Source organism: Gymnoscopelus braueri (assembly GCF_963280865.1).
Source record: "Gymnoscopelus braueri genome assembly, chromosome: 2".
NCBI classification, from domain to species: Eukaryota; Metazoa; Chordata; class Actinopteri; order Myctophiformes; family Myctophidae; genus Gymnoscopelus; species Gymnoscopelus braueri.
The window spans coordinates 49843802-49857591 of NC_137604.1; the positions used below are offsets into that span (position 1 = coordinate 49843802).

General features: G+C 37.7%; 1 protein-coding gene across 2 annotated transcripts; it reads left to right on the forward strand.

Moving 5' to 3' along the window:
* The first annotated feature begins 4946 nt into the window (after positions 1–4946).
* On the forward strand, positions 4947–12206 carry LOC308074626 (uncharacterized protein). 2 transcript variants are annotated; one of them, XM_080414132.1, is made up of 6 exons: positions 4947–5062; positions 7834–8110; positions 8563–8729; positions 8871–9005; positions 9481–9646; positions 10606–12206. In XM_080414132.1, exons 2-6 carry the CDS (start codon positions 7855–7857, stop codon positions 10782–10784), a joined length of 903 nt encoding a protein of 300 aa, XP_080270258.1. In that variant the 5' UTR covers positions 4947–5062; positions 7834–7854; the 3' UTR covers positions 10785–12206. The 2 variants fall into 2 exon arrangements, with proteins under 2 accessions (XP_080270258.1, XP_080270257.1); XM_080414131.1 differs by lacking the exon at positions 4947–5062 and adding an exon at positions 6612–6780.
* The last annotated feature ends 1584 nt before the right edge of the window (positions 12207–13790 follow it).

Consider the following 13790-nt stretch of genomic DNA (forward strand, 5'->3'; position numbering starts at 1 on the left):
GAACAAAACATTTTGAGATGGGGGTCCGCGGCCAAATACATATCTAAAAATGTTTTCTAAATCCTAACAGTATGTTGCTGTATCAGTGGTGCTCCAACTTTTCCATTTCAAGGACCCCCAAAATGATTTGTATTTGGCCGCGGACCCCCATCTCAAAATATGTTGTTCCAGGGACCCCCAGAAGCACAGATCGTAGTAATTTTTTTTCGCTTTAAATATATTTAAAGATTTTCACCAATTTTCCACGATTTAAAAAGAAATTGCAGATCCACAAGCTCATAGCACGGCACTCAGTGCCGCGCTATGAGCTTGTATATCTGCTATTTTTGAATAGCCAAAGAAATCTTAAAATGACACAGATGCGTTCCCGGTCTTAATGGATTAAACTGGGACTGTACTGTATACTGTGTTCTCCTCCTCCTCTCCTTCTTCCCCCTCTCCAGTGATTCTTTTCCTCCCTTACTTGATGCAGACATAACGTCTGCTGCGATCGGACCTCTTCTGGACTTCGTTAGTCGTTGTGTCCTCAGTTGCGTCCCACTGCTTTCTGTCTTTGTCCCCCCCCCCCCCGCCCCCATCTAAAAGAATCTACTGTTTTTGACCGTGTAACCGCTAAAGGAGGCATGAAGTCAACGCCTCTATTCGTCATTCATATATCCACACACACACACACACACACACACACACCATACCAGGACAATGACTGAAGCAATGCACACATATTCATCTATCCATAATTACACAGTAAATACACAAGTGTAAACAAAGACAAGGTGAGAGGGGCTTGAACTGAACACACATGGCTGCTCATTTTCCTTTAGATGTGAAGCTAAAGGACTACGCGGTTCCCTATAATGCAGGAACTCACTTTCGCCTCTGCAAAGGCTTCGGTGAAAAATGATTATGAGGATGACGGAATGGATAAGACAGGTGGAGGAAATATTTCTCCGTAAACTGTCATAAACTGATCAAAGTACGAGACGTCGTCTCCCCTCATTTCCTTGTCTCTTTCTTCCATTTTCCCAACTTGAGCAGAAAAATGCTGTTTGGTTCACAGTGGACTCCCATTTCTTTCTTTCCTCCCTTTCTCGGTTCCATTCATGGAAGGATGACACCACGCGCGAGCCGTGTGTCTGCTGTCCTCGAGAACAAAGGAATCCCCATCCACTGTCCTCTCGGTACACGCAGGAGAAAAAGATGGACAGAGAGACCGAGATAGGGAGAGGCCAAGAGGAAGAGAGGAGCACTGTGTGGAAGTGTACACATCAGTATCATAGAGATGTCACTAGACATTTATAAATGACTTTCATAGCAATTTACCATAATTAATATGTGTATCGTCCATGTCTACTGTATGCCTTGAGAATTAAAAAAAAAGGCGAGCAAATTATGGTTAAAAGAAAATCCACCATGACCCAGAAAAACTCATTGTTGCCAAATCTTTTTTTAAATTATTTATATGTTGTAATTTATTTTGGTATTTTTGTTTTTTATTTTTTTATATATCTAGATAAGAACCATATATCTATTGAGATACTGACAGAGGCCAAACTCTCTATTATTGGTAGAGATCCCACCGTCCTTTGTGCCAACATGAGCCCTGCAGCCGTTGTGCCAGGGTTGCTGTGACGAGACGTGTTTGAGAGATGGAGAACGTGCTGCTATCGTTTTAATTTTTACTCCTTCCATTTTATTTTTACTGTTGTTTTTATGTTGTCAGTGTGAGGTGAACGGGCAACCTCCCTTTACCCTTGGAAAAGATCAGCGTAACGCTTGGAAAAGATTAGTGTGACGATTATTTGAAAACGAATCGCAGTGTAATAGAGCTAATTACTTATATCTTGTTTATGGGTGTCCATATTTGGAGTCCTCCTGGCACAATAATGCCTTTTTTGTTTGTTTTTTTGATTACTTGATCATTATGATTACACCACCTTTGTTGTTCTGAAACTTAAGGCAACTGAACACAATTCAGCAGAAACGGTGAATAATGTGTTTGCCTCAAAACTCAAATGTTATCACGGTATTATGTTAGCCATTATTAGTGCCCTCTGTATTAACAAAGCATTTCATAATAGAATTGCTGATCTAGAATCACCAGTCCAGGTCATTATATCAGTTTAAAGACAAATGTGATCCCAGATCAATGCTTGGATAATTATGTTTTGTAGTATGTGCCATTGAAAGCGGTAGGGATACCAAGAGAAAACCTATGGTTATTATGAGTGAAGAGTGTATGGGAAAACATACAGTATCAAATAACACATTCTGACTTCAAGAGTACAGTAAGTCTATCAAGAATTATACAGAAATATGACATGAAATGAAACGTATACAGATACATATATAGCTATATCACAATGAGTTACTTGTGAGAGATTATTCTGAGTGTGTATAGTTTATCAAACAGGGTGTCAAATGTACAGAGCAGCTGCTTTTTTGCACTAGACAAAGAAGACCAGTCTTCTGTCTGACTCAGATGTGCTCACAACATTAAACAGGGAGAGTTTTTGCAAAGGTAAAGTGTGGACATTAGAAGGGGATCCAGGGTGAGATCTTGTCTTGTGATCAGTTCTAGAATAAGAATAATTATTAATTATTTATTATTTATTATTAATTATTCATATTGTATGCTCTAAGCTTAGCCAACCTGACTTGACCCGCTCATTTGACCATTTTGAGAAGAGATGAGTTCTCCAAAGACCTGGAAATTGCTTCATACTCTTCACTGTAAAATTAAGTGTAACTGTTTTTGACCTATGTTGCTAGTAGCTGCAATAGGGTTGAATAAGGAAGCAATATTGCCAACTTCTAAGTAATATACAGACAAGCTAGATTTCTAGTAAAGAGGATGTTGGTTTACCCCATGTAGGAAAGTAAAATAGTCCCTCACCATCTGATGCAATACTTAAAATCTCTACTTTCTATTTCACGTATCATCAAATCAAATTATTATTGCAAATACTGGCATTAATGTCATTCTAGTGCAGGTCAAAAATTATTGTAAGAGTTCAATGTCTGATCTCCCTACAGTATATTAACTAGGGTAAGGTAACTCAGATAATGACAATTAGCTGATGCTTTTGTCTAGAGTAACTTATAGGTTGACATTTATGCTCAGTCAGGGTGGGACCTATACTTGGGTCTTGTTATGGCCAAACTTTGCAGTTGGGCATTTTTGGGTTGGGTTTGATTTCTAAGATAGTTGGAAACATGCTAGTGTAAATGATAGCTTGGACTGGGGTCACGTGTACAAAAGGTCATTCTCTATCTGTCTCAGTTTGTGTTTGGATAGATTTCCTTGGGTTCAGGTTTGATGGTTTAAAGTTTTACACCTAAGGTCATAAGATCTGATGTGGATGTAAACCCAATGCTATCACGATTCAACGCTAAACTAACACAGCTGTAAACTGCTGTTCAGTGATGGTGCTCCGTACTAGCCACTGTCTAAATACAACTGTATCAACTGTGACAGAAATTTTGATATGTTTGTGAATTCCTTTGGAATATGGTACTGCTTGTCATCATTATTGTTTTTTTGTTTATGATTACTGTTTCATTCTCTGAACAGGATTACATGAGATGAATATCATACTGTGCCATAATAGTAGGTAGACGTACACGCAATGCTGCACCGCTACATGTACAGTAACTTTTCATTGACAAGGGGGCCCTCTCATTTCATAGCCAAGTCATTTGAAATGAATTTCAATCATCAATGCCACTTTTGTGCAGAAAGATTCTGAAAACTGAATGCCCCCCCCCCCACTCCCCTCACCCCAATCACATACTACAGTACAGGCCACCCTACTTTCTTCATGGTAAACGATTGAAATGTGATAATACAATGCAAAAACACTGAGAATTCCTCCAGGCTTTGTTCATCCCAGTTCATTATTCCAGGTGTTTAGGACTTCTCTGAAGTACTGTACTGTATGTGACGGCCATTTTGGTAGCCATGCCATCATGTTCCAGAACATTGTCCACTCTCTTGCAATTTTACTGATGTTGTTGTCAAGTATATTAAATGACAGTAAAAAGACTATATAAATGACATAATATGATTAAAAACGAGACGTTTCAGTGTCCTGTATCCAATGATTGAATGATACAAAATACAACTTTGACACCGCATATTCGCAGAGGCTGCCAGCTTGTCGGTTCACATCAGGGGATTGTAGATGTTGATTTGTGAAAACGATACTGGTATAGCTTAACCCATTTTGGGCGGGAACCCATATTTGTAACTATACCTTTCAAGACGGGAACCCCTTTTGGGGTTCTTGTTGCTATGCAACATACATTTGTTGTAATTTTTGAATAAATATTTGAAGTTTTTCAGCCTCAGGTCTAAATGGGTCAAGTTACGCATGGATTTTTTCAAAATACCTTTTCTAATCGTTTTGGCCTCATTTCTAATCAAACTGCATTTTAGGTCAATGAAAACTGATGTTTTTAGTCAAACTCCTTCCAGGGTTTTCAGAAAATGTGCTATTGGTGTTGACGTGTAGTCTGCGCCATAGTTACAGTAACTGTGTTTTTGTGTTGCCATGTTTTTTTTAAAGGCCTGTTCTGCCTTTATTGACAGTATACAGTAGATTGACAGGGGAGATAGGGGAGAGAGAGACGGGGAGTGACACGCAGCAAAGGTCGTCGGGATTAGGATTCGAACCCGCGATACGGTGCCCGAACCTCTACGCCAGCGGTCCGGACCGTGTGCTTGAGTTTTTGCCTTGTGATGCCATAATGTAAAGTTGGTTGTCCATCCATCTTCATCCGTGGTCGGGTCACAGGGTCATTGGTGGTGTATATTTTAAATCTTTACTTTCTTTCTGTGGAACTTACGATTTGGTAATCCACTACTGTGTCAACATACTATGACAACACCTTACAAAGAATTTTCAGCACCAGTGGCTTCTCTTCTCAATAAATTCAGATTGACCCACAAGGGTTTTTGCATCACTCAACCGCTACTAATACAGATACAAGCAGAAAAGCGTAACAATAAGAATAATTCAAACTAAGAAGAAGCCTTCAGCAGTAGCAACATCATTGTAATACGGTAAGGGCGAGAGACAGAAAATGTGTGTGTGTGGTTGCGTGCAAATAAGGCATGAATATGTGATTTGATTATGGTACACTATAATATTCACCTTTAGGAGGGAAGGTATCTTAAAAGCAGTGGAGGAAAGTAACTAAGTACATTTACTCAAGTACTGTACTTACCATTTTGATGTATTTTTACTTTACTGGAGTATTTCCAATTTTCAATTATTTTACTTCTAGTCCACTACAAGGCAAATATTGTGCTTTTACTCTAATACAATTGTTTGAAAATGTCTCGACGCCTTGTGAGCTTGCAGATCTGCTATTTTCAAAGGATTTTATACATTTCCAAACTTGCGAAATGGGACATTCTGCATAATGCATACTTTTACTTTTGGTACTCTAAGTATATTTTGATGCCAATACTTCTGTACTTTTCTCAAGTCAAATTTTAATGCCAGACTTTTACTTGTAACAGAGTATTTCTACATGGTGGTATTGATACTTTTACTAAAAAGTAAAAAAGTAAAAAACCTGAGTACTTCTTCCACCACTGCTTAATTGATTGATTGATTGATTGATTGAATACTTTATTAGACAGAAATGTAAACAGTCAGACAGACATTTGAGTTAAAAGGATAACACAAAAAAAGTCCTGGGGACTTGATTCCATTGTGGTCCTATGCAGGCTTGGAATTTCGTCATTTTAGGGGCAAGGCCACTTGGCCTTTAGTGTTGACCTTGTTTTTTTAGGGCACAAATGCCAGGACAGGAAGGCCATCAAATAAAACTTTTAGTCCATTGAAATAATTCATTTAATTTAAGGGTTAAGGATGATTTTAAATGTAATATGTAGACTATCTGCAAGTGAAATAATTACATTATGGTATTTACAATCTGATCCATGCTCAGCCCTGCACCAATCAAAGTCACTGTATTGGTTTAAAGATGGGGACTCAAGAATTCAGAATCTCAACAAAAGACACTGGTGTCTACATGACAAGAAAGAGAGGCCACTGTGGCCTCAGGGCATGCCATTTTTTTGAGGGGCACAAGGCCAAACTGAGGGGCAACGACGGCCATGGCCTTCGTGGCCTCCCTGAAATTCCTGCCCTGGTCCTATGTATTCAATTTATCAACATAGCATAAAAATAACACCAAAATACAATATCATCAACACATCATCTTCTTCTACAATATAAAACACGTACTGTACAGAGTAGAAAAAGGAAAAATAAGGGGAAAAGAATTGTAGGCAGTGAATACCATCACTTTTCTATACCTCCCCCTTTGGCCTCATAAAAGGTGGATTTTCAGGCCTGTTTTAAAAGTCTATTGACTTCAAAGGTATTGTATTGTCACCTTCCAAATAGTTTTTTGTGCTTCGACTCAGAAGCCTCAGTTGAGTTGAAGTTGCTGTGAGGAAGCTGTGTGGTCAAAGTGTCTGCCACAGCGATGAGCCAGATGTCAGATTCAGATACTTCCTTGTCATTGTCATTCTCATCTTTGTAAACGACTATAAGCCCCATCAACTGCTCAGAATCTGTCCAACCTCTGATTGGAGATCTGATTGATATAATAATTTGTCCAACTTATCATAATTGTAACTTTAATAATCGTATATCCTTTTCAAGACAGCGTGTCAGTTTGGCGTCTGAACATTTTAAGTACTTAGTTTGTGAAGTTAAGCTTGATTTTTGATGTTTGTGCGTACTTGGAAGAGTGACTAATCTGGTAAGTGTATGCATATTTTCAAACTAAAGTAGCTATATTATCATATTAGCATTCATAATGAGCTACCTGTTTGTCATGTATTTATCATTTGTTCATTGTATTTGGAGCTGATTTAAATCCTACTGTATCTTCTAACACTGAGTTTCACAAAACGTATGAGCTTCTCTTAATTCTAATTACTTTGAATGATTTACCCATTTGTCATTCAATGGCAAAAACGTGTTATGGATTATGTGTTAGGTGATATGAAAAAAACGTGAAAATATTGTGAATGAAGTCAAGAACATCTAAAAAAAAAAACAGATGAAACTTTCTGGCTGGCATTGTGCTTCTTTATATATAATATTTGTGTTAGTAATGATTCAGAGAGAGGAAGCCCTAGGTGCCTATTCAGTATCTTCACTAAATCAAATTGAGTTCAAGTCAGGAATTATGAAACCACATAGTGAATATATTGACTATTCAGTAGCAAATAAGAAAAAAAAGTTTGAGCTTTAACTACTGCAACCTGTACAGACGTCTCTGTAGTATTACAACTGCTCTGTTCTTCTTGCAGCCCTATTTAAAAAATGGGCACATTCAATAACATAACTAATATAAATAAATGCGATGATAAGGTATCTATCAAGACTTTACTGATAATAGCTGTAAGTTGTTCATTTAACTGAATTGTGCATAATGTATTTTTATTGAATACATCCAATAAAAAAGATGAATTAATTAATTAATAACTATTGTCACAATATTTGAGCAGTATAAACCAGTACTTGCTGCCCTCTCCTGGGTAATCGTTTTAGTTTCGGCAACAGCTCCCTCATTTTATAGTCTTATTGGCACAAACAGGATTAGTATTACATTTTGTATAATATTTAATAACACAGAATGGATCCGTAAATGTCACTCATGTATATCTAGGTCTACTTAAGGTTTTAAATCTATTAATTGCATTTTATAATTAAAAAAAAGTCAGTGATGTAGTGAACAGATTGATATTGATATTTATTTCATCTCAGAGGTGTCATTTTATGGAGTTTACATTATTTGTGTCCATAGGTTGTTCCATACATCTAAAATATGCCTCGTTCATTCCTGATAAAACGAGTGGGCCTGCATCACCTGCGTCCCACATCAAGCAACACCCACCCAGGTACCATAGTAACACTGAGTCAGCTTAAAAAAGAACAGGGTTCCTGGAGTACACCCCTGGAGCATTCCTCAACCAAAACATATACTGATCGTATAACTAACGGATCATTACCTCTGTATCTTGCACCTGACTTCCACCCTGATGCAAACACTCAACTTCAGTCATGCAGCACCAGATCACATGGTAGGAGCTTTTATTTTTTTTAAAGACGTTTTAATATTACTTTGATTGTTTGAAGTACTGTCCATCCCTGGAAGAGAGTTAATCTAGGGAAACTTGATAGTTCACTTGGCCGTGGTGTATAGTATCCCATGTATAACTGGAACCCCGTTCATGACCTTTGTTGCATGTGATTGGTTTCCTTTATTCCTCAACACTTGCACGTGTAATATTGCTTAAAAAAGAAGTACAATAATCATTAAGAGAACGTTTGTAAATATATAAAATATATCAAGTGCACTTGATATATTTTATATATTTACAAACAAGAATCAGGAAGAGGTGTTGTATTGTAACCAACCAACTTCTTCTTTTTTTAAGACCACAGCAGGCGACCTAACCCTGACCCCAACCCTACCTATTGAAATGCCTGCAGTCCTAATGACAAACAACTATCTCCCCCACTCTCCCTATAGTGGTATGGTCCAGGCCCATGTTGTCGTTGAGCCCAGAATGTCAGCAAGCACCATCAGTGAGGTGTGAGGTGTTGATGCACCAACCTCAGAGCCTGAGAAAGACCCAAAGCAGTGGCTGCTCTAAGATCAGTGCTCTTCTTGAAGAACAGTGTACTCTCTGTGGCAAAGTATGGCATCATCTCATATTACAGTAGTTATATATTTGATCATGATCCAACTCTGGGACTTCTACCTGTAACACATACAGTAGCCTTCTTAACTAGAGGTGGAGGTGTTTATCGCTTTCTTTCATATCTTTCCTATTTTAGATTTTTCCATCCGTTTTAAAGTGTCACATCCACAAGTGTCGTGGAAGCAGACTGCCCCTGTCACCAACATACACCAAGACTAGCAGACAGCATGGCCAAAGGACAGACACTGGGAAGCAACCATGCAGGAACAAGGTATTCTTCCTTTTAAAAAAACAAATCATAATTTAACCACTTGACCTACATAATCCGTTGTACGACAAATCTCAAAACTAGCCAATCTACAAGCTCACAATGCTTTAGATGTGCTATTTTCAAAGAATAACTTTTTTTGAAGTTTGAAATAGCTCAATAGATTTCCCCAAAATAGTGATGCCAGTGTTAATGTGGTTGATATGCATAAGTATCTAACTTGTAATTATATTTAAGGACATACAATAAACAGAAAAAAGCTAAACCCCAAAATAAAACAATACAGCACCAGGCGATAAGATGAATCATTTGAATAACGTTATACCCAAAAGGGAACTGGCATCCCCCCAAAAATGCATTGTTTGACTGCACACTGTGCAGAATGTATTTTTCCATTTCCTTCTAAAAATCAAAAAACATATTAGATCTACTATCTGCAGATAAGAAATCATGAGAATGTTATACTCTTACATTTCAGGAAAGGACATTTGACTGTGAAGTGTGCGGAAAAACGTTCAAGCGCTCCTCCACCCTGTCTACTCATCTGCTAATACATTCAGATACCAGGCCGTATCCCTGCCAGTACTGTGGCAAGAGGTTCCACCAGAAATCTGATATGAAGAAACACACCTTCATTCATACTGGTGAGTCTAGAAAACAATATTGACTGTTCAGGGCATGGTTGTTGTGACATTGCTGAATTTAATGTTCAGCTGTATGTCATAGGCGCCCTCATGTGCCAGAGCACTGCTATAGATCCTCTGACAGGTAAAGGCCCTTCTAGCCATCCCAAAGTCTAGAGACTGTGTAGACTGAAGACTGGGCAGCCATAGCTGAGTGGATAGAGAGGTGGTCTGGCAATCACCGATTCGACCCTCGGCTTGCCTATTTACTTTGACCTTAACCTTGTTGGTAACAGTTTCTATGAAGCTATGACTATATTAATTAAATTAAATATTCATAATACTGGGTGGGTGGGTGGTGCTAAGGTGGTGGAGGAGGTGCTAAGGTGAGAACCAGGTATACTTAATGAACTGGAGGCGTGTCCACATAAAAACATAATTTTAACAATTTCTGTACACTTATTTGAAAAAAATCTTCCTCCTAGTATAACCATAATACCTGATGATTATGTTTTAGGGGGTGGGGGGGGGGAATCACTGAAAATCACGGCACCCCGTCTTTAAGTAAAGTGAAATAATATCATCAAATCTATCCAAGAACAACAAGGGGGCGGCTGAAACAGAAGATAGGTTCCTGAACTATCGGCCACATGACTCTACTTACTTACTTATAACTAGAATTATACAGTGTTATAAGCAAATTATAATGAATAGGGCTTCATAAAAAGTGTTACTGGTTGTTTCCTTTGAGACAACTGAACTGTCTATGTACTGTAAGTGTAGCCTAGACTGTTTGACCAGAGTTATTTCATACCCTTTATTCTTTATTTTAGTCATTAGTTGCATGATTGTACCTATCAATTACATCATTAAAACTTCATTTGAAGGCTTTTGAGAAAGTAATTGCATAGCTTTTCTGTATGAGGATCTCATTGGGGATCTTTTGTACTTTATTCATTGCCTCCCGCTGTCTCTTTCAGGTGAGAAGCCTCACGTGTGCCAGGTGTGTGGTAAGGCTTTTAGCCAGAGCTCCAACCTCATCACCCACAGTCGTAAACACAACGGGGTCCGGCCGTACCACTGCCCTCACTGTCTCTATGACTTCCAGCGCAAAGTAGACCTCAGACTACATCAGCAACATCACTGCATGTACCACTGATTTCACTGCGACTGAGTTCAGAGTTGGAATAAATTACCTTTTAGCCTAAGTTATACTTTGTCATATGACAGTGTTGCTTGCCAAAAATAACTGATTTTCAAGCTTGAATGAGGCCGGCCACTCCACTTAGTGGAGTTTGTTAATATGTGTTGTTTTATTGTCTGTCAGACAGCCCTAAACCAGAAATATCTGAATGTATCCCCTCTTGTATAGACAGAAATAGCCATACATAAGCTTGGTAGTGGCTTGCGTTGTTTTTACACAGCATGCCTAAAGCTCTGTAATTGTCAAGAAGAAAAGCACCAGTACTGCGAAGAGAGAAAAATTCAAAAAAAAAAATCCACCGAACGTAGCGAAGCAGGCTGGATCCCAGGCTAGAGGTTCTCTAGGTTTAAAGCATAAAAAGAAAAAAATAACTCGTACAGACAGCTCATGTAAATGGTCATTGCTTTTTTGCCTGGGCATTATGACAGCTGAACAGTAGTGTGACTTAGCATCCAAGTATAATGTGTTGTGTATACTATAATAATATAATAGTATAGAGTATAATAATGAGACCATATGAGGCTTGTAAACATGAGAACCCGGGTTCAAATCTTATGATATATGAGAGAGAGGAATGATTATTATGATATATTATAATATAATATATCATAATAATCCATTTAAAGTAATTGAGAAATAAGTTTATGAGTCCAATAAATTCAGCAATTTGTGTGTTATTTTTTGTATTATGTTCATTAATTTCACATCAACAGATATATTGTATATGTTTACTTCATTGTTATGATTTCTTCTCACGGATCAACTACTGTAATGCACTTTTTTCTGGCCTTCCTAAGAAAAGCACAGCCAGAGTTTTAACAAAAACCAAGATGAGAGAACATATCACTCCAGTTTTAGCATCTTTACACTGGCTCCCGGTAACTTTTAGGATTGATTTTAAAATCCTTTTAATTGTTTTTAAGGCACTTAATTGTTTAGCACCTTTCCGATTGCCTGCCCAAATATGTTCTAACCCGTCTCCTTAGGTCATCTAGTGCTGGCATCCTCGAGGTGCCAAAAATGAATGATAAAAAACATGGCGAAGCAGCTTTCTGCTTTTATGGGCCAACGGCCTGGAACAAGCTCCCATTACATATAAGACAGGCATAGCTTTAAAAGCAAGCTTAAGACCCACTGTTTTACTCTTACATTTAGTTGATTCCATTTTATTTTTGTTTTGTTCCTGCTATCTTCGTGTGTTGTTTTAATTTGTTCTTGATCATGTTTTTGATCTTATTGTTTTTAATCTTGTTTAATATTGTGTTATTTTTCTTTAGCTTGCATTTTTCTTTTGTTGATCTTTTTTATGTAAAGCACTTTGGGCTGCATTTGATGTCATGAACGGTGCTATACAAATAAAGTTTATTATCATTATTATTATGATGTTCTAATATCTACGTTGTTTATACCACTGAGCTCTGGCAACAAAGTCATTGGAATATAGCCTGGTTCCACACAAATCTGCCATTGCAAAAATAAATTGCCCTTGGCAGATTAGGTCTGGCCCCTATCAATAGAGATTGGATTTCTCTCCCTCTGAAGTTGTGAGGGACCAATCAGGGCCCAGTATGCAAATATGGGGCAGGTTTATCACCAGAGGCATTTTTTTATTTGCCCCTCGTAAATGCAGGTGCAACACAGAGATTCCAGACTAATATCTACGCAGTCATATTAGTCTGGCCATGCCAGGCTAATTGGAATAGTCTCGACCTGTAGTGTGAGCATCCACTTGAGGAGTGAACATTTCATCCACCATATTGTAGGCTGCTATCGCTTCAACATAAACAGATTCATAGTCATGTACACAGTGCAGTAAGATGATTGACTATATGATGGACATATATTTGTTCATTTGACTCACATCAGTCTCAGCCATTTTATGTGATACATCAATACCTTTGAGAGTGATTGAATGAGAATAATAAAGTGGTTCAACTAAGTGCAATTAATAATATGCCTTTGAGATGATTGACAACCACACATTCCATATATCAAATTATTTCCCAGTTTCTCTTAGAACTTATACCTGAGAAGCCCAAATTAGTTGTATTCAGTTCAATCATTTAATTCAAGTATTTGTGGACTTGGTCAGGGTGAACAATTATATCACTTTTAGCTTCACTATGTTAAGTGCTTTAAATTACAGGGTGATGCTGGGTATTGTAGTTCTCTTGATCAAGTAATTATTATACGTTTGTAAATTGATTTAAACACAGTGGTGTGCATATTGTGGATATGTTAAAGGTTAGTGCATAAAATGCAAGATATCCCCAAGAGTGAAGAAAGCCCGATGGTCAAATGAATATCTTCTGGACGAAATGAGGGACCAGCAGGGGAAGGACTCAGCAAATAAATTCATGATTTACCATGATCTTTGATTGCAACTGAACACAATATAATCACATTGGATAGTACATCATGAATTAATTATGTTAAACACACGTGATCAGCTGAATTATATTCAATAAGGGCTTTGATCTTTTTTTGTTCTGTTTGATATATGTTGCTGTTATTTCTGAAGCCCTTTCCAGAAAACTTTTGGATTTTTTTTTGGAACCCCCTCCATAACATTTGCAATGAGAGTAGCTGAGTACTAAAACTGATTTTATTTCCCCCACAGCTTGCGAAGTGAGCTCTTGAGCCTGTAGAGGGGATTGATTCATCATTTAACTAAAACAGTACAGACACCATACTGTCTTGACATCTAATAGGGCTACCCATATTTATACTACAGTAGGTGATAGGATTACAACATCGGATCACGTAATTAATGCTTAATTAACGCTTAATTAGTGATGAACTCTTACATGAATTCACTATTAATTTATCATGAATTCATAATTAATTCCTGTTAATGAATGATGAAATCACTATTGCTTAAGCAAAGTTAATATATCATTAGTTATGGGCCACACGTGGGGGGGTTTGTAGATCTGCTTTTTTCCGGTGGCTTCTATGCCC